At 52.2% G+C, this 19765-nt stretch overlaps 1 protein-coding gene across 2 annotated transcripts; it reads right to left on the reverse strand.

The window, feature by feature from the left end:
- Window positions 1-437: 437 nt before the first annotated feature.
- RSPH6A (radial spoke head 6 homolog A) lies at window positions 438-19695 on the reverse strand. Of its 2 annotated transcripts, XM_050772105.1 has the most exons (6): window positions 18882-19695; window positions 14472-14709; window positions 8354-9118; window positions 6105-6249; window positions 4595-4712; window positions 438-835 (listed from the first exon to the last, which is right to left on the reverse strand). In XM_050772105.1, exons 1-6 carry the CDS (start codon window positions 19526-19528, stop codon window positions 598-600), a joined length of 2151 nt encoding a protein of 716 aa, XP_050628062.1. In that variant the 5' UTR covers window positions 19529-19695; the 3' UTR covers window positions 438-597. The 2 variants fall into 2 exon arrangements, with proteins under 2 accessions (XP_050628062.1, XP_050628063.1); XM_050772106.1 differs by lacking the exon at window positions 4595-4712 and having other exon boundaries at window positions 641-835.
- Between the last annotated feature and the right edge of the window lie 70 nt (window positions 19696-19765).

Genomic DNA, 19765 nt, shown 5'->3' on the forward strand with positions numbered 1-19765 from the left:
CGCTTGATGCCAGGAGTTCAAGACTGGCTTGGGTAACATAAACCCCATCTCATAGTGAAACCCCGAAAAATTGAAAAAATTTAGCTGGGCATGGTGGCCTGTGCCTGCAGTCCTAGTTACTCAGGACCCTGTCTCTACAAAAATTACAAAAATTAGTGTATGTGGTGACGTGCACCTGCGGTCTCAGCTACTCAGGAGGCTGAGATGGGAGGACTGCTTGAGCCTGGGAGGTCAAGGCTGCAGGGAGCTGAGATCATGCCACTGTACTCCAACCTGGGTGACAGAATGAGACCCTGTCTCAAACAACGACAACGACAAAAACCAAACAGGTGGCAGAGACTGCCAGGCAATGTCTGTGCCCTCTGCAGGGCCCAACAGCCCTAGCTTGGAGTTCATGTCAACAGATGTGGTGAACAAATGAATGAATGGCTCATCCATAACGCCGTGGAGAAATTTTATTTGAAGCAGTTGCCTTCCTTTTCTATCCCTGCCCTCTGGGGACAGGAAGCAAACAGTGAAAATATTAATACATACTAACGACCTCTAAGGGGAAATTTGCTATCTACCTGCTTGGGGAAAGTGGCTAGAAGGCGGGCCTCAATCATCTGTCTCCTCGCCCTCCTCCTCCTCCTCGCCCTCCTCCTCCTCCTCGGTGGCTCCCAGGGCTTGCTCCTGGGCTGCTTTCAGAGCCTGCTCCTCTTCCACTGTGGGGTCACTCATCTCCATGATCTCTGGGCCACTGGGGTACTCTTGCTGAATGGGGGCTGGCAGGGCAGGGTTGAAGTTCTCGGGGCTGTACTTGTGACCCCAGCCGATGTAGATGTTCTCAAACTTTCTGGAGAGGCAGAGACACTGTGAAATTCTCCCTCAAAGACCCCAGACTTTACTTTTTTTTTTTTTTTTTTTTGAGACAGAGTCTCACTCTGTTGCCCAGGCTGGAGTGCAGTGGTGCGATCTCAGCTTACTTCAACCTCCGCCTCCCTGGTTCAAGCAATTCTCCTGCCTCAGCCTCCCGTGTAGCTGGGACTACAGGCACACACCATCATGTCCAGCTAATTTTTGTATTTTTAGTAGAGACGGGGTTTCACCCTGTTGGCCAGTCTGGTCTCGAACTCCTGACCTCATGATCTGCCCGCCTCGGCCTCCGAAAGTGCTGGGATTACAGGCATGAGCCACTGCATCTGGCCAGCCTTAACTTTCTTTAAGGGTAGGACAAAGCGTGTGCATAGCATGACTGCAAAGTTGTGGATGGCAGGGTGAAATGTGCTCACTGGGTTTCTCTGTATTACCCAGGCTGGATGCAAACTCCACCTCCTGGGTTCACTGCAAAATCTGCCTCCTGGGTTCAAGTGATTCTCCCACCTCAGCTTCCCAAGTAGCTGGGACTATAGGTGCACACCACCTCACCCAGCTAATTTTTGTATTTTTAGTAGAGATGGGGTTTCACCATGTTATCCCGGCTGGTCTCAAACTCCTGACCTCAAGTGATCTGCCCGCCTCGGCCTCCCAAAGTGCTGGGATTACAGGCATGACCACCGTGCCTGGCCTAATTTTTGTATTTTTAGTACAGAGGGGGTTTCACCATGTTGGCCAGGCTGGTCTCAAACTCCTGACCTCAAGTGATCTGCCTGCCTCCACCTCCCAAAGTGTAAAAATTAGCCAGTTGCAGTGGCACGTGCCTGTGGTTCCAGTTACTGGGGAGGCTGAGGTGGGAGGACTGCTGGAGCCCAGGAGTTTGAGGCTGCAGTAAGTTGTGATCATGCCACTGCACTCCAGCCTGGGTGACAGAGTGAGAACCTGTCTCAAAATAAATCAAGAAGTAAGTAACTAAAAATAACAAAACAAATTTAAATTATATATGCGGCTCCTATTTTATTTACGTAAGACATAATTTTATGTTGGATATCAATTTATTTATATGTGACATTTTATTTATGTCCAACATATTATGTGGGACATAAATAAAATTGTCTATGTGCTGGGGACACAGCAGTAAACAAACTAGACAAAAATCCCTGCCGGGTGCGGTGGTTCAGGCCTGTAATCCCAGCACTTTAGGAGGCCGAGGTGGGAGGATCAACTGAGGTCAGGGGCTCAAGACCACCCTGGTGAAACCCCATCTCTACAAAAAATATAAAAATTAGCTGGGCGTGGTAGCAGGCGCCTGTAGTCCCAACTACTCAGGAGGCTGGGGCATGAGAATCCATTGAATCCAAGAGATGAAAGTTGCAGTGAGCGGAGATCACACCACTGTACTCCAGCCTGGGTGACAGAGCGAGACTCCATTTCAAAAAAAAAAAAAAAAAAAATCCCTGGGTTGTGCCTATATTCTGCTAAGAGGAGATTGACAATGAACAAGGAGATTAGTGCCCAGTCCTAACCCAGCCAATTCAGCCTTTCTGCAGAATTTTAATTAGAGAAGGAAGAGGAACAGATGGGAGGAAAGGGAGGGGACTAAGAGGTAGGGAGAGAGGGAGACAGAGACCGATAAAGAGGCAGAGAGAGCCGAGTGCGGTGGCCCACGCCTGTAATCCCAGCACTTTGAGAGGCCAAGGTGGGTGGATCACCTGAGGTCAGGAGTTGGAGACCAGCCTGGCCAACATGGCGAAATCCTGTCTCTACTAAAAATACAAAAATTAGCTGGGCGTGGTGGCCCATGCCTGTAATCCCAGCTACTGGGAGGGCAGAGGCAGGAGGATGGCTTGAACCCGGGAGGCGAAGGTTGCAGTGAGCTGAGATCGTACCACTAAACTCCAGCCTGGGCGACAAAATAAGACTCCATCTCAAAAAAAAAAAAAAAAAAAAAAAAAAGAAAGAAAAGAAAAGAAAATATGTAAAAATGAGGCCAGGCACAGTGGCTCACATCTGTAATCCTAGTATTAGGAAGTATTGGAAGGCTGAGGTGGGAGGGTTGCTTGAGGCCAGGAGGTGGAGGCTGCAGTGAGCCATGATCACTCCACTGCACTCCAGCCTGGGTGACAGAGAGAGACCCCATCTCAAAAAAAAAAAAAAAAAAAGAAAGAAAGAAAGAAAAAGAAAAGAAAAAAACAATGGAACAATGGGTAGGGGGACAGAAGAGCATTGGGCGGGTGGGGGCAGAGGATGGATGGACAAGTGGAGCCTCAAGTTTGGATAATTTGCTTTCAGAGGAATGTTGGCATCTTGGGGTATGGCCTGAAGAAGGGAGTTGGCAAAAGCAAACGTGCCTCTTCCCAGCTTCCAGAGAAGGAAAAAATAAATGCCAGGAATGTGTTAAAGTATCCAGATTACATGCAATCCCACCACGGCTGTGATTCATACAGGAGCGAATACAGTCCCAGTTCACATCGAGATTAAAAAGGAAATTCTAGGAAAAATCGTTCTGCCATCTGGTGGACAAAGCTGGTAGGTGCGCCCACCTCCAGCTGCAAACCCCGTCACGCGGCAGAGCAGAGGGCTGCCAGGTGCCTGGAGGAGAAGGACTGTGGGGAGTGTGCAACTGGGTGGGAGGATGTGGGAGTGACTTCGGCTTGCCATTCTTGTTTTTTGAAACAAGGTCTTGCTCTGTCGCCCAGACTGGAGTGCAGTGGTGGGATCACAGCTCACTGCAACCTCGACCTCCTGGGCTCAAGCAATCCTTCTGCCTCAGCCTCCTAAGTAGCTGGGAATCTGTAGTCCATGCAACTATGCCCAGCTGAGTTTTAAATTTATTATTATTATTTTTTGTACAGATAGGGTCTTACTATGTTACCCTGGCTGGTCTCAAGCTCCTGGGCTCAAGCAATCCTCCCACCTTGGCAACCCAGAGTGCTGGGATTACAGGCATGAGCCAGTGCATCTGGCCCAAGCTTGCCATTCTTTTTGGAACAACTGGTGGTGGGAGGGAAGGTTTCTGCCCCATAGAGAGAAGAGCCTTCCAACTGGAAGAACAGGCCAGGTGTGGTGGCTCACGCCTGTAGTCCCAGCACTTTGGGAGACCGAGGTGAGCAGATCACTCGAGGTCAGGAGTGTGAGACCAGCCTGGCCAACATGGTGAAATCTTGTCTCCACAGAAAATACAAAAATTAGCCAGGCATGGTGGCATGTGCCTGTAGTCCCAGCTACTAGGGAGGCTGAGCAGGAGAATCACTTGAACTTTGGAGGCGGAAGTTGCAGTGAGCTGAGATGGCGCCACTGCACTGTCACCCAGCCTGGGTGACAGAGCGAGAGTCCATCTCAAACAAAACAAAACCACAAACAAAAAAACTGGAAGAACTGTCCAGGGGACCCCAGGGAAGGAGTCAGCTTCCCCAGAGAGGGACTCTGTCCCTGTCATCAGGGGGCTGGAGATCCAGGTTCGTATCCCACAAGTGCTGTGTGACCTTAGCCAGTCCCTCCCACCCTCTGATTCTCCATGCTCTCGTCATGACTCATCACCAAGACCCATCCTAGTGGGCTGGTATTTCCCACTTTAGCCCTGGTGAAACTCATAGGAGCTATGAGGGGGTCAGTCCTAGGGGCTTCCTGAAGGGGGCCCTCCCCATCTCTGCCCACCCTGGTGAGTTGCCCAGCCCAGCCAGGCCTTGAAGAAGTCCTGAGGGATTCTCCTGCTGGGAGGGGCTGGGGGAAGACCTACTTGCCGCTGGCATAGGCATAGGCCCCCGGCCAGAGGTTGGAGCGCACAACGGCCACTGAGTACTGCGGGCAGAGGCTGCAGGACAGCCGGGTGGTCCAGGGTGCCAGGTGCATGATTTCTGTGGTGGAGAGGCAGCAGAGGGTGGGCAGCAGGGTCAGGAAGGCCCTCAGTCCCTGCACTGCACCCTGGAGGAAGGCAGGCAGCAATAAGGGAGGCCTGGAGGGGCATAAGGGGAACTACAGCCACCAACAGCTCGGGCTGCGGTGTTTGAACCCTGGCTGCAGACCACACTCTCTCTCGCACGCTCTTTTTTTTGGAGACAGAGTCTCGTCACTTTGTCACTCAGGTTGCAGTGCAGTGGCGTGAGCTCGACTCACTGCAACCTCTGCCTCCTGGGTTCAAGCGATTCTCCTGCCTCAGCCTCCCGAGTAGCTGGGATTATAGGCGTGCACCACCACGCCCGGCTAATTTTGTATTTTTAGTAGAGACAGGGTTTCACCATGTTGGCCAAGCTGATCTCGAACTCCTGACCTCAGGTGATCCACCCACCTCGGCTGGCTGCATCCAGGAAATGGGGAGACTCATCTGGCCTTTGTTGCAGGGTGGCAGTGAGGCCTGGTGACAAGGTCTGCGCACACCTGCTGCAGTGCCTGGTGCCCAGCAGGGCCCCCCGACTGAGGAGCCGCTGTGATTCCGCTCCTGAGTTGGCCATCAGTTTAGACCAGGGTGCAGAGGGCAGGGCACAGCCTGGCAGGATCTGGCTTCAAATCCAGGACTTGTCCCCTGGCCCACTCCTAGCCTCTCTCTCCACTTCCCTGTGAGTGCCTGAGGCCCCAACGTTACGAAATTCCTGTCCATTCATCCAAAATCCAGCTCCAGGTTGGGCACAGTGGGTTATGCCTATAATCCCAGCACTTTGGGAGGCCGAGTAAGGTGGATCACTTGAGGTCAGGAGTTCGAGATCAGCCTGGCCAACATGGTGAAACCCCATCTCTACTAAAAATACGAAAGTTATCTGGGAGTGGTGGCACATGCCTGCAATCCAGCTACTCAGGAGGCTGAGACGAGAAAATTGCATGAAACCGAGAGGTTGAGGTTGCAGTGAGCCAAGATTGCACCACTACACCCCAGCTTGGGCGACGGAGCAAGACTCCGTCTCAAAACAACAACAGCAACACACACACACACACACACACACACACACACACACACACACATACACCCAGCTCCAGTCTTTAGGGAGGGCTCCCCAACTACATCCCCCTCCCTCCAGGCCCACATGGGACTCAAAAGGCCATATCCTAAGGTTTGGGCCATTGCCACAAATCTATGGACATGTTCCCAGAACCTCCTGATGGGGCCACTGTGATCACGCCCATTTTTTAGCTGAGAGAGCCTCTGAGGCTGGGAGGGAAGGACTGGGGAGATGGACCCCAGCAGTGCAGCCACCCCTCCCTTTCTTCCCAGCCCTCCCCAGCTAGTGGTGTACAGGCTGAGAGGGTTTCCTTACCCGCATCTTCTGAAAGTGGCGTTAGCAGTGGGGGGCCAACCTCCTGCTCCACCTCCTCTGGCCCCTCATCAGCCTTCTCTTCCTCCTCCCCCAGGTCCTCTTCCTCCTCTGTCTTCTGCAAAGGGTTCACCCAAGTGCAGCGGCCCTGGGGGTGGGGGGAAGCTCAGGCGACGGCCCCAGTGCACAGAGCCCAGCCTACATCCTGTGGGGGAGGTGAAGGGCCAACAGGACTGAAGCACAGCCTTGTCCTCAGAGACCCAGGCACAGGCAAGAGGGCAAGATTTAGCCGCACAGTTAAGAGGAGGTGGGAAACGGGCCGACAGAACTGCTGTATTGAGATGAGGACTCCTGACTGTGTGACCCCCATTCATGCATTCATTCACTCATTGATTCTTTTTTTTTTCTTTTTGAGACGGAGTTTTACTCGGTGGCCCAGGCTAGAGTACAGTGGCACGATCTTGGCTCACTGCAACCTCTGCCTTCTGGTTTAAGTGATTCTCCTGCCTCAGCCTCCCGAGTAGCTGGGATTAAGGTGCCTGACACCATGCCCGGCTAAATTTTGTATGTTTTAGTAGAGACAGTGTTTCGCCATGTTGGCCAGGCTGGTCTCGAACTCCTGACCTCAAGTGATCCACCCGCCTCGGTCTCCCAAAGTGCTGGGATTACTAGAGCGAGCCATCACACCTGACCACGCATTGATTCTTTTTTTTTTTCTTTTTGTCACCCAGGCTGGAGTGCAGTGGTGCAATCTTGGCTCACTGCAAGCTCTGCCTCCCGGGTTCACCGCCCGAGCAGTGGCTCATGCCTGTAATCCCAGCACTTTGGGAGAGTGAGGCAGGTGGATCACTCGAGGTCAGGAGTTTGAGACCAGCCTGGCCAACATGGCGAAACGCCGTCTCTACTAAAAAATATAAAATTTAGCTGGGCATGGTGTCAGGCACCTGTAATCCCAGCATGAGGTGGGCGGATCACGAGGTCAGGAGATGGAGACCATACTGGCTAACATGTTGAAACCCCATCTCTAGTAAAAATACAAAAAAATTAGCCGGGCGTGATGGCAGACGCCTGTAGTCTCAGTTATTCAGGAGGCTGAGGCAGGAGAATGGCGTGAACCCAGGAGGCAGAGCTTGCAGTGAGCCAAGATCATGCCACTGCACTCCAGCCTGGGCAATAGATCGAGAATCTGTCTCAGGAAAAAAAAAAAGAAAAAGAAAGAAAAATTAGTCAGGCATAGTTGTGGTGGTACTTGCCTGTAGTCCTAGCTACTCGGGAGGCTGAGGCAGGAGGATTGCTTGAGCCCTGGAGGTCAAGGTAGCAGTGAATTATGATCGTGCCACTGCATGCCAGCTTGGGTGACACAGCAAGATGCTATGTGTTAGAAGAAAAAAAAAGTTGGGCGTGGTGGCTCAAAGTGCTGTAATCCCAGCACTTTGAGAGGCTGAGGCGGGCAGATCACCTGAGGTCAGGAGTTTGAGACTAGCCTGACCAACATGAAGGAACCCTGTCTCTCCTAAAAGTACAAAATTAGTTGGGCGTGGTGGTGCGTGCCTGTAATCCCAGCTACTTGGGAGGCTGAGGCAGGAGAATTGCTTAAACCAGGGAGGCAGAGGTTGCAGTGAGCCCAGATCGTGCCATTGCACTCTAGCCTGGGCGACAAGAGCAAAACTCTGTCTCAAAAAAAAAAAAAAAAAGAGGAAAAAAGAAGAAGAAGAAGAAGAAAAAAAGGATCGGACGTAGTGGCTCATGCCTATAATCCTAGCACTTTGGGAGGCCAAGGCTGGCGGATTGTCTGAGCTCAGGAGTTTGAGACCAGCTTGGGCAACACAGTGAAACCTCATCTCTACTAAAATATAAAAAATTAGCCGGGCGTGGCAGCGTGTGCCTGTAGTACCAGCTACTCAGGAGGCTGTGGCAGGAGAATCGTCTGAACCTGGGAGGTGGAGGCTGCAGTGAGCTGAGATCGCGCCACTGCACTCCAGCCTGGAAGACAGAGACTCCGTTCCCCCCCCACCAAAAAAAAAAAAAAAAAAAAAAAAAAAAACGGAAAGAAAAGGAAAAAAAATGCCTCTGCCCCCAAAGGTTTCCGAAGGGATTATCCGCCAGTATCTGTTGAACCAATCAATGGATGGATGAATGAACGAATGAATGTTAGTTGCCTAGCAGAGAGTAAGAGCTTGAGGTCAGTATTGCAGGGTCATGCGCGAGCCCCCTGCCCCTGCCATGTGGGAGGCGGGAGTCCCGGCGCTCACCTGCGGCAGGATGTGCTGTGTGTGATGCACCCAGTTGGCCATGGAGTCGACCAGCTCCAGCACGGGGATGCCCTCGAAGTCGGGGTTCTCCTCGTAGGAGTCGCGCCCAGCACCACCTTCCTCCTCCTCGTCGCCCTCCTCCTCGCTAAACTGGTAGAAGCCCAGCGGGCTGACCTGCGTGGCGGCCGAGATGCGGGCTATTTGGGCCCGCAGGTAGTTGGCCTCGTTGCCCGGGAAGGGAGGGTAGCTGACCACCGGTGCGTCCAGGTAGCCTGTGAAGAACTTCTTGATCTTTCGGGCGTTCACGATCTGGGCCGGGGTGACGTGGGGCAGCCGCGTCCACGGCAGGCCCGGCTCGTTGCACACAAAGTACAGGTACTTGTTGGCGCCCGAGCGGCTCTCCTCCTTGGGGATCACGGGCGGCGGCTTCCACACGGGCTTAGGGATGATGTCCACGGTCTTCTCCTCGTCCTCCTCGCCCTCCTCCTCGCCGTGCGCCTCCATGACCTCGCCACCCTCCGTCATCTCCTCCACCTCCTCCTCCTCCGCCTCCTCCTCGCCCTCCCGGAATTCCACCTCGGCCACCAGGTAGCTGCGGTTCATTCCCAGGATCTTGCCCCAGAAGCGACAGGTGTGGATTGGCTGCTGCTCCGCCAGCTGCTTCATGGCCAGGAAAATGCGGAAGCTCTCGTCGGAGCTCAGGCCGACGCCCGCCTGCTCGAAGTAGAAAGCGGTCTCCATGATGTTGGGCACTGGCGTCTCCCCCTGCGCAGGGTAGGGTGGAGGGCAGAGGGGAGAATGCTGAAGCTCCGCTCCCTAGTCTACCTTTTCCAGACTTTTCTAGAGTCAAGAGAGCTAAAAGAGGCTGGGTGCAGTGGCTCACGCCTATAATCCCAGCACTTTGAAAGGCCGAGGTCGGCTGGTCACTTGAGGTCACGAATTCCAGTCCAGCTTGGCCAACATGGTGAAACTCTGTCTCTACTAAAAATACAAAAATTAGCCAGCCATACAAGCGGGCGCCTGTAATCCCAGCTACCCAGGAGGCTGAGGCAGGAGAATCACTTGAACCAGGGAGGCGGAGTTTGCAGTGAGCTGAGATTGCTCCACTGCACTCCAGCCTGAGCAACAGAGTGAGACACGGTCTCAAAAAATAAAAAGAGGCCTGATGTGGTGGCTCACGCCTGAAATTCCAGCACTTAGGGAGGCCAAGGCAGGCAGGTAACTTGAGGTTAGGAGTTTGAGACCAGTCTGGCCAACAGGGTGAAACACTGTATCTTTAAAAAATACAAAAATTAGCCAGTCGTGGTGACAGGCGCCTGTAATCCTAGCTACTTGGGAGGCTGAGGCAGGAGGATCGCTTGGACCTGAGAGGTGGAGGTTGCAGTGAGCCAAGATCACACCACTGCACTCCAGCCTGGGTGACAGAGTGAGACTCCATCTCAGAAAAGAAAAGAGAAGAGAAGAAGAGAAGAGAAGAGAGAAGAGAAGAGAAGAGAAGAGAAGAGAAGAGAAAAGAGAAGAGAAGAGAGAAGAGAAGAGAAGAGAAGAGAAGAAGAGAAAAGAGAAAAGAAAAGAAAAAGAAAGAAACCTAAAAGATTCTGTAACTCAGCTGCCACTCATGCCAGCCAGTGAGATGTAGGGAAAGCCATTGGAGAGGATGTCCCTGATGGAGAAGAAAAGGGAAAACCACACTAGGAGAAAATCTTTTGCCTTTTGTCTTTCCCTATTCTTCCTGCCTGGAATGGGGACATAAGATCTGGAGCCACAGCAGCTATCTTGGGACCATGAGGCAACACACGGGAGACAAAGTACTACACCCTTAATGGTGGTGGAGATGACGGTGGAAATTGCCTGGTCCCCAGTAGCATTGCTCAGCTGCCTTACCCACCCTGACCTTCTTCCTCCTGTAACAAGCCACTTTTATTCATGATTTCTGTGACTTGAAGCCTGATGCATTCCTAACACGAACTCCATGTTTCACAGAAAGTTAAGGGAGAAGACAGGTCTTGAACGGAGGAGTCAGTGATGTTAGAGGATGGTAATAAGTCTGCCCTCACTGCCTCCATCTATACCATTTGCTTGATTCACACAGCCAGAGGACGGGTGGGGCGGAGGAGAAGAAGAAAAGGACAGGAGGAGGAGGAGGAAAAAGAGGAAGAAGGAAAGAAGGAGAAAGAGAGAGAGAGAGAGCGAGGCTCAGAAAGGGATTGAAGGCAAGCAAGCTGAAACTAGAAGCCAGCAAAGTTTACGGACATGCACAGTGGCTCATGCCTGTAATCCCAGCCCTTTGGGAGGCCGAGGCAGGCAGATCACAAGGTCAGGAGATCGAGACCATCCTGGTTAAAATGGTGAAACCCCGTCTCTACTAAAAATACAAAAAATTAGCCAGGCGTGGAGGCACGCACCTGTAGTCCCAGCTACTTGGAAGGCTGAGGCAGGAGAACAGCATGAACCCAGGAGGTGGAGCCTGCAGTGAGCGGAGATCGTGCCACTGCACTCCAGCCTGGGTGACAGAGGGAGACTCCGTCTCAAAAAAAAAAAAAAAAAAGAAGCCAGCAAAGTTTTGGCTTAGAAGCCAGGGAAAGAAGTGTAATGTACATCTGCACAGGCCACAGACCAATATCCTTCCCTCTCCCAGGGAAATGCCTGCCAGCCCCTATCCACGTGGCCACAAGGCTGTCACCAACACTTTATTATTCAATCAGTCCCGAAATCTTTATTATTTATTTATTTATTTATTTATTATTATTATTATTTTTGAGACGGAGTCTTGCTCTGTCACCCAGGCTGGAGTGCAGTGACATGATCTCGGCTCACTGCAACCTCCGCCTCATGGGTTCAAGCCAGTCTCCTGCCTCAGCCTCCTCAGTAGCTGGGATTATAGGCATGCACCACCACGCCCAGCTAGTTTGTGTATTTTTAGTGCGTTTTTTGTAGTTTGTATTTTTTGTGTTTGGTACAATGTTTGTATTTTAGTTTGTATTTTTTGTGTTTGGTACAATGTTTGTATTTTAGTCCTGACCTCGTGATCCACCCGCCTCGGCCTCCCATGGTGCTGGGATTACAGGCGTGAGCCACCACATCCGGCCCTGTCGCAATTAATTAAAATTTAAAAAAGAAAAGAAAAGCCCTCCAGCTGGTGATTCTCAATGTCTCAGTGACTGGCTCTGTGTGCAGAGAGTAACAGCATGTAGAATGAACGCCTGGCGCTTGAGTTACATGATGAAATGAGAGCACGCTCCTAAAGGTCTTGGCAGGGGACCAAGCAGGTGTCAGAATTATCATAGAGTCCAGAACAAAAGTCTGTTGAACGAGTGAAAGAACACTTCGCCCCAATTTTAAGCATCATCCAATTCTGGGTTTGTGAAATTAAATATAGCCAGTCCCAGACTTAAGATAATTTGATTCAGAGTTTTCAACTTTAGGGTGGGTTTATCAGGGTATTAAATGCATTTTTGACCTATGTTTTTTTTGTTTTTTTTTTTTTTTTTTTTTTTTTTTTTTGAGATGGAGTCTTGCTCTCACACTCAGGATGGAGTGCAGAGGCGCGATCTGGGCTCAGTGCAACATCCACCTCCTAGGTTCAAGCCATTCTCCTGCCTCAGCCTCCCGAGTAGCTGGGATTACAGGCGCCTGCCACCACGCCTGAGTAATTTTTGTACTTTTAGTAGAGATGGGGTTTCACTATGTTGATCAGGCTGGTCTCAAACTCCTGACCTCAGGTGATCTGCCCACCTCAGCCTCCCAAAGTTGCTGGGACTACAGACATGAGCCACGGTGCCCGGCCAGTATTTTTGACTTATAATGGATTTATTGGGACCTGATCCCATGCAGAAGTTGAAGAGCATCTTGTATTCTTTTTTTTTTTTGAGACGGAGTCTCGCTCTGTCGCCCAGGCTGGAGTGCAGTGGCCGGATCTCAGCTCACTGCAAGCTCCGCCTCCCGGGTTCACGCCATTCTCCTGCCTCAGCCTCCCGAGTAGCTGGGACTACAGGCGTCCGCCTCCAGGCCCGGCTAGTTTTTTGTATTTTTTAGTAGAGACGGGGTTTCACCGTGTTAGCCAGGATGGTGTCGATCTCCTGACCTCGTGATCCGCCCGTCTCGGCCTCCCAAAGTGCTGGGATTACAGGCGTGAGCCACCGCGCCCGGCCGAAGAGCATCTTGTATTCTGAGGACGGTGGAATGTTAATGAGTCCTCGGTGCTGCAGTTCTTAGTGGATCTCAATTTATAAACTGAGAAACTGAGGCTGGGAGAAAAGGAGTAATTGATTCAGTGTCCAGAGACTCCAGGAGGCACTGAATTTCACAGAAAAGGTCTGCAGGGCAAAATCGTTTTCTGGAGAGAGGAGTAGGAGACGGTACGAGAGACCAGTCTCCGTCTCTGCCTGGCAGCTGGACTTAGCTTTCTAAAAAGCAGAGCTTCTCAGGGTATGCTTAAGTGAAAAATCCAATTAAAAGATTAAAACAAACAAACAAAAACAGCTGGGCGCAGTGGCTCATGCCTGTAATCCCAGCACTTTGGGAGGCTGAGGTGGGTGGATCCCTTGAGGTCAGGAGTTCAAGACTAGCTTGGCCAACACAGTGAAACCCCATCTCTACCAAAAAATACCCCCCGAAATTAGTTGGGCGTGGGGGCACTTGCCTGTAGTCCCAGCTACTCAGTAAGCTGAGGAAGGAGAATCATGAATCACTTGAACTCAGGAAGTGAAAGTTGCAGTGAGCCAAAATCACGCCACTGCACTCTAGCCCGGGAGACAGTAAGACTCCGTCTCAAAAAAAAAGAAAAAAAGAAAAAACTGTGTGTGTGTATGTGTGTGTATATATATTTTTTTTTAATTTTTTTTTTTTCTGTTTTTTGAGATGGAGTCTTGCTCTGTCGCCTAGGCTGGGGTGCAGTGGTGCGATCTTGGCTCACTGCAAGCTCTGCCTCCCGGGTTCACGCCATTCTTCTGCCTCAGCCTCCTGAGTAGGTGGGACTACAGGCACCCGCCACCATGCCCGGCTAATTTTTTGTATTTTTTTTTTTTTTTTTTTTTTGAGATGGGGTCTCGCTCTGTCACCCAGGCTGGAGTGCAGTGGCCGGATCTCAGCTCACTGCAAGCTCCGCCTCCCGGGTTCACACCATTCTCCTGCCTCAGCCTCCCGAGTAGCTGGGACTACAGGCACCCGCCACCTCGCCCGGCTAGTTTTTTTTTTTTGTATTTTTTAGTAGAGACGGGGTTTCACCGGGTTAGCCAGGATGGTCTCGCTCTCCTGACCTTGTGATCCACCCGTCTTGGCCTCCCAAAGTGCTGGGATTACAGGCTTGAGCCACCGCGCCCGGCCAATTTTTTGTATTTTTAGTAGAGACGGGGTTTCACTGTGTTAGCTAGGATGGTCTCGATCTCCTGACCTCGTGATCTGCCTGCCTTGGCCTCCCAAAGTGCTGGGATTACAGGCGTGAGCCACCGTGCCCGGCCAAAAAAACTATATATATTAAAAAAAATATATATATATATATATAAAAAATAAAAATTAAAAAAATAAAAAGCAGAGCTGACAGCCTTTCCTTTGCTTCAAACCATTCAGCGGTGCTCCAGTGGCCTCAGAAGAAAGCCCACATCCTTTGCCTGGTGTTCAAGGCCTCCTGTGACCTGGTCCTGCCTCCTCCACTGGGGGCACCCATGAGACTTAAGTTGTTTTTGTTTTTTTGGTTTTTTGTTTTTTTTGATACAGAGTTGCGTTCTGTTGCCCAGGCTGGAGTGCAGTGGTGGGATAGGCTCACTTCAACCTCTACCTTTGGGTTCAAGTGATTCTCCTGTCTCAGCCTCCTGAGTAGCTGGGATTACAGGCGCCCGCCATCACACCCAGCTAATTTTTGTATTTTTAGTAGAAACAGGGTTTTGCCGTATTGACCAGGCTGGTCTTGAACTCGTGACCTCGTGATCCACCCACCTCGGCCTCCCAAAGCGCTGGGATTACAGGCATAAGCCACCCCATCCTGCCGAGACTGAAGTTATTTTGTGACTGGATTATCCAATGCTGTCTTTTGCCTCCGGGCCTCGACACAGGCTGTGCCCTAAGTATGCTTGGGCTCCCACTGACCCTGAAGCCCACCTCTCCTGACTGGCTCACTCACCACCTCCTCCTCCATCTCCTGTTCGCCTTCGGCACCGCCTCCACTCCGGGTGAACAGCGCCTTCTGTTTCTCTGCCATCTCGTAGGTGGGCTGCATCTCGGGCTCGTCCCGCAGCGTGTCCAGCTTGGGGTGGAACCATTCCCACTGCGTGGTGCGGTTCAGCGACTCCAGGACAGACAAGGGGTCCTCGGGCCGCTGGTTCAGGATCTTGGTCAGCAGGTTCACCAGGTGCTCGTACCTGCCTCCCGCAGGAGGAGTGGGAAGAGAGGGGCCTCACTCACTCAGCTCACTGAGCCGGCTCCCATGTGCCTGGCCCTGTGCCTGGTGCTGGGGACACAGTAGGGAACAGAAAAGGTTCCTGCCCAGGTGTAGCTGACATTTATTTATTTGTTTACTTATTTTTTTCTTTTTTTTTTTTTATTATACTTTAAGTTCTAGGGTACATGTGGATATTGTGCAGGTTTGTTACATATGTATACTTGTGCCATGTTGGCGTGCTGCACCCATCAACTTGTCAGCACCCATCAACTCGTCATTTACATCAGGTATAACTCCCAATGCAATCCCTCCCCCCTCCCCCCTTGTTTACTTATTTTTATTTATTTTTTGAGATGGAGTCTTGCTCTGTTGCTCAGGCTGGAGTGCAGTGGTGCATCTCTGCTCACTACAACCTCTGCCTCCCGGGTTCAAGCGATTCTCCTGCCTCAGCCTCCCGAGTAGCTGGGATTACAGGCACCCGCCACCACGCCCGGCTAATTTTTGTATTTTTAGTAGAGACGGGGTTTCACCATGTTGGTCAGGCTGGTCCCGAACTCCTGACCTTGTGATCTGCCCGCCTTGGCATCCCAAAGTGCTGGGATTACAGGCATAAGCCACCATGAACGGTCGACATTCTTTTTTTGAGACAGAGTCTCGCTCTGTCACCCAGGCTGGAGTGCAGTGGCGCGATCTTGGCTCACTGCAAGCTCCGCCTCCCGGGTTCACGCTGTTTTCCTGCATCAGTCTCCTAAGTAGCTGGGACCACAGGTGCCTGCCACCACGCCCAGCTAATTTTTTGTATTTTCAGTAGAGACGGGGTTTCAACATGTTAGCCAGGAAGGTCTTGATCTCCTGACCTGGTGATCTGCCCGCCTCGGCCTCCCAAAGTGCTGGGATTACAGGCGTGAGCCGCCACGTGTGGCCTCCCGGCCGACATTCTTATGATGGAGACTGAGACTAATCAAACAAGCAAAATATATACAGCGTGTCAGGCATGGGGTGGCAATTTATAGGGTGACACATAAAGTACTGAATGGGGCCTGGGGGTGCCAGGGATGGGAGAGGGTTTGCAATTTGATTTTTTAAATTTATTTTTCAGACAGGGTCTCGCTCAGTTGCCCAAGCTGGAGTGCAGTAGTGCGACCTTGGCTCACTGCAGCCTCTGTCTCCTGGGTTCAAGCGATTTTCCTGCCTCAGCCTCCTAAGTAGCTGGGATTACAGGCACACACCACCACATCCCGCTAATGTTTTTGTATTTTTTGTAGAGACAGAGTTTCATCATGGTGGCCAGGCTGGTCTCAAACTCCTGACCTCAGGTGATCTGCCTTCCTCGACCTCCCAAAGTGTTGGGATTACAGGCATGAGCCACCACACCTAGCCAACATTTATATTCTTCTTATTATTATTTTTGAGACAAAGTTTTGCTCTGTTGCCCAGGCTGGAGTGCAGTGGTGTGATCTCAGCTCACCACCACCTCTGCCTCCTGGGTTCAAGCGATTCTCCTGCTTCGGTCTCCTGAGTAGCTGGGACTACGGGTGCGCACCACCATCCCCAGCTAATTTTTGTATTTTTAGTAGAGATGGGGTTTCACTTTGTTGGCCAGGCCGGGCTCAAACTCCTGACCTCGTGATCTGCCCACTTAGGCCTCCCAAAGTGCTGGGATTACAGGCGTGAACCACTGTGCCTGGCCAGCATTTGTATTTTTCTTTTTATTGACACAAGGTCTCACTTTGTCACCCAAGCTGGAGTGCAGTGGCTCGGTCTTGGCTCACTGCAACCTCTGGTTCCCGGGTTCAAGTGATTCTCCCACCTCAGCCTCCCCGGTAGCTGGGATTACACATGTGTGCCACCATGCCTAATTTTTGTACTTTTTGTAGAGATGGGGTTTTGCCATGTTGCCCAGGCTGGTCTCAAACTCCCGGACTCAAGTGATCTGCCTGCCTCAGCCTCCCAAACTGCTGGGATTACAGGTGTGAGCCACCGGGCCTGGTCACAGTCAGCCTTTGAAACCAAGTTGGTCTGATTTCCAAGCATGTTATGTGTCACCCTTTGCTATGCAGAAACTGTTTTGTTGGCAGTCTTGGGTGTGGTGTTGGGCCATCATGGAAGCTGGGAAGGGTAAGAAGCGGTGAGACTTTGGCTAGGGATTCTCAGGAAGACAGCCTGAAGCTCTGAAAAGCTGGCACTTGGGGAATAGCCAGAGGTTAATTCTGACTAGATTCTAGGATCCGAGGAAGGAGCAGGTGGTGACTAGAAATGAAATTTGGACAGTGGGCAGGGGCTGAACCATATAAGGCCTTTTGTTTGTTGGTTTGTTTGAGACAGAGTCTCACTCTGTTGCTCAGGCTGGAGTGCATTGGCACGATCTTGGCTCACTGTAGCCTCTGCCTCCTGGTTCAAGTGATTCTCCTGCCTCAGTCTCCTGAGTGGTTGACATCACAGGCCTGCGCCACCATGCCTGGCTTTTTGTGTTTTTAGTAGAGATGGGTTTTGCCATGTTGGCCAGGCTGGTCTCGAACTCCTGACTTCGAGTGATCTGTCTGCCTCAGCCTCCCAAAGTGCTGGGATTACTGGCATGAGCAAGGCCTTGTATGTTTCAGGTCAGGAGCCTTGAAGGCTGTGGCGAGGAGTCTGAGCTTCCTCCACGGGCAATGGGGAGCCATAGCAGATTCTGAGCATTGGAGGGATAGGGCCAGCTTTGTGCTTTAGTAAGAACCATTACTTCATCAATCTCATTTCTCCCGCTCTCCCTCTTTCTCCCTTGGTTCCAGACATACCAGCTCCTCAAAAACAGCAAGCCTCAGAGACTTTGCATTTGTCGTGTGCTCTGCCTGGCTCACTCTTCCTCCAGTTATCTGCAAGATGCTCTCCCTCACCTCCTTTAGGGCCCTAATCAAATGTCACCACCTTGGACAGGCCTTCTCTGACCCACACAATTTATTTTTTTTGAGACGGAGTCTCGCTCTGTTGCCCAGGCTGGAGTGCAGTGGCATGATCTCGGCTCACTGCAACCTCTGCCTCCCGGGTTCAAGTGATTCTCCTGCCTCAACCTCTCAAGGAGCTGGGATTACAGGCCCATGCTACCATGCCCTGATAATTTTTGTATTTTTTAGTAGAGATGGGGTTTCACCATGTTGGCCAGGCTGGTCTTGAACTCCTGACCTCAGGTGATCCGCCCGTGTCGGCCTCCTAAAGTGCTGGCTGGGATAATAGGCCTGAGCCCCCACGCCTGGTCAGACCCCCACTATTTTATGTGTTCCCTAGCCCTCTTAGCCTCCCTTATTTTTGACCTGAGCCCTTAGCTTCAGTTGATCACTTTTTCTATTTCTTGCCCACTCCCCTATAAAGAGAGCATCCCAGGCATCTAATGGAGGCTGAGAGCAGTGTATTGTGACTGCAGCTAAGTGGCTTTCGCAAGTATCTTCCTCAGGCAGGGAGGTTTAGTTGCAGGATAAGAGGGTCTCAGGAGGGCTGGGCACAGTGGTTCATGCCTGCAATCTCAGCACTTTGGGAGGCCAAGATGGGCAGATCACTTGAGGTCAAGAACTTGAAACTAGCCTGGGCAACAGGGTGAAACCTTCTCTCCACTAAAAATACAAATATTAGCTGGGTGAGGTGGAGCACGCCTGTAACCCCAGCTACTCGGGAGGCTGAAGCAGAAAAATCACTTTAACTCAAGAGGGAGAGGTTGCAGTGAGCTGAGATCGTGCCACTGTGCTCCAGGCTCCAGCCTGGGCGACAGGGTGAGACTATGTCTGGGGGAAAACAAAACAAAAAAAAAGCAAGAGGACTTGGGGGGCCAAATCACGTGTTCTGGAATCCTGACTCTGCCACATCCTAGCTGTGTAGTTTTGGGTAAACGACCCAACCTCTCCGTGTCTTCTCAGTCTCCTCCTCTGTGAAGCAGGATGAGCTGATGTGCTCATCTCCCTGAGAATTAGGCGTGTGTGCGTGCAGTACCGGCACATGTCTGGGAAGTGAATGCTAGCTGTTGTTGGCACTGATTCCGACTCTGAGCTGAATTAGAGGCCGGGAGCAGTCACTGGTTTTCCATGAGGGACGATCCCTTGTCTGACTGATTGAGGCAGGGACTTGGGTGGGGCCCCTCCCTGCCTGGGTCCCCCACCTGCCCCACTCCTAGCCCCTGCTCACAGGCTGAGGTCGCAACTGATGCTGGTCTGCAGCAGGTAGGCCTTGGCGTTCTGCACGGCCAGCTCCAGAGGCTCGGGCTCAGGCACTTCGGCACTGTAGTGTGGGAAGCCCAGCTCAGAGGGCGAGAACTGAAGGGCAGGGTCATCCCTTATGTAGGGCCCGTGCTGGGCACCTTCAGAGAACTGGTCTGTCTGGTAGAGGTTGAACGGGTCCAAGGGGTTGACTGGGGGCTCCGGGAAGGTGGAATCCAGTTGCTGGAACAGGCTGCTTTGGCCCTGCTGGAGCCGCTGCATTAGGCTGGTGGTGACCTCGGCGGCCTGGATCCTGCTTTCATCCGAGTAAGGCTGGGGCTGGAACTCCAAGGGAAAGCCCGTGTTCATGGATGGGTACTCCATGCTACCTATCCGGGCTTCCTCAGCCTGGAAGGCCCGGGGCATCAGCAAGCTCTCCTGTTGGGACAGGCTGCCCCTCTGTGACCAACCCGGGGCGTTACGCTGGGCGTCTGGTGCTATCTGCTGCCCCTCCTCGGGGTCCGCTGCCAGGGGCTGAACTTGGTCCCGACTGTACTGCCTCTGGGAGGCCTGGGAAGTCCTCCGGTCCGGGGGCTGCTGGGGAGGGTGCTCTGGGTAGGGCGGCAGGTCCCCCATGGTTCGCCAGGAGGAACAGACCTCTAGGAGAAAGGCTTACAGACAAGGAAGCCAAGCGAGCCACCTGTGGACACCGCCGGTTTCTGAGCACCGGAAGCGGGGGCCGTTACCCGGGGAGGGCGGGGGGAGCCGGGCCAGGGTGGGTTCCGCGCAGGCTCCGGGCGGCGCGCACTCCCGATCCCGCGCAGCCCCACGGCGGACGTCGCGCCAGACTCGAGACGGCACCCGCGCCCCAGG

This window comes from Macaca thibetana, chromosome 19 (assembly GCF_024542745.1).
Source record: "Macaca thibetana thibetana isolate TM-01 chromosome 19, ASM2454274v1, whole genome shotgun sequence".
NCBI lineage: Eukaryota > Metazoa > Chordata > Mammalia > Primates > Cercopithecidae > Macaca > Macaca thibetana.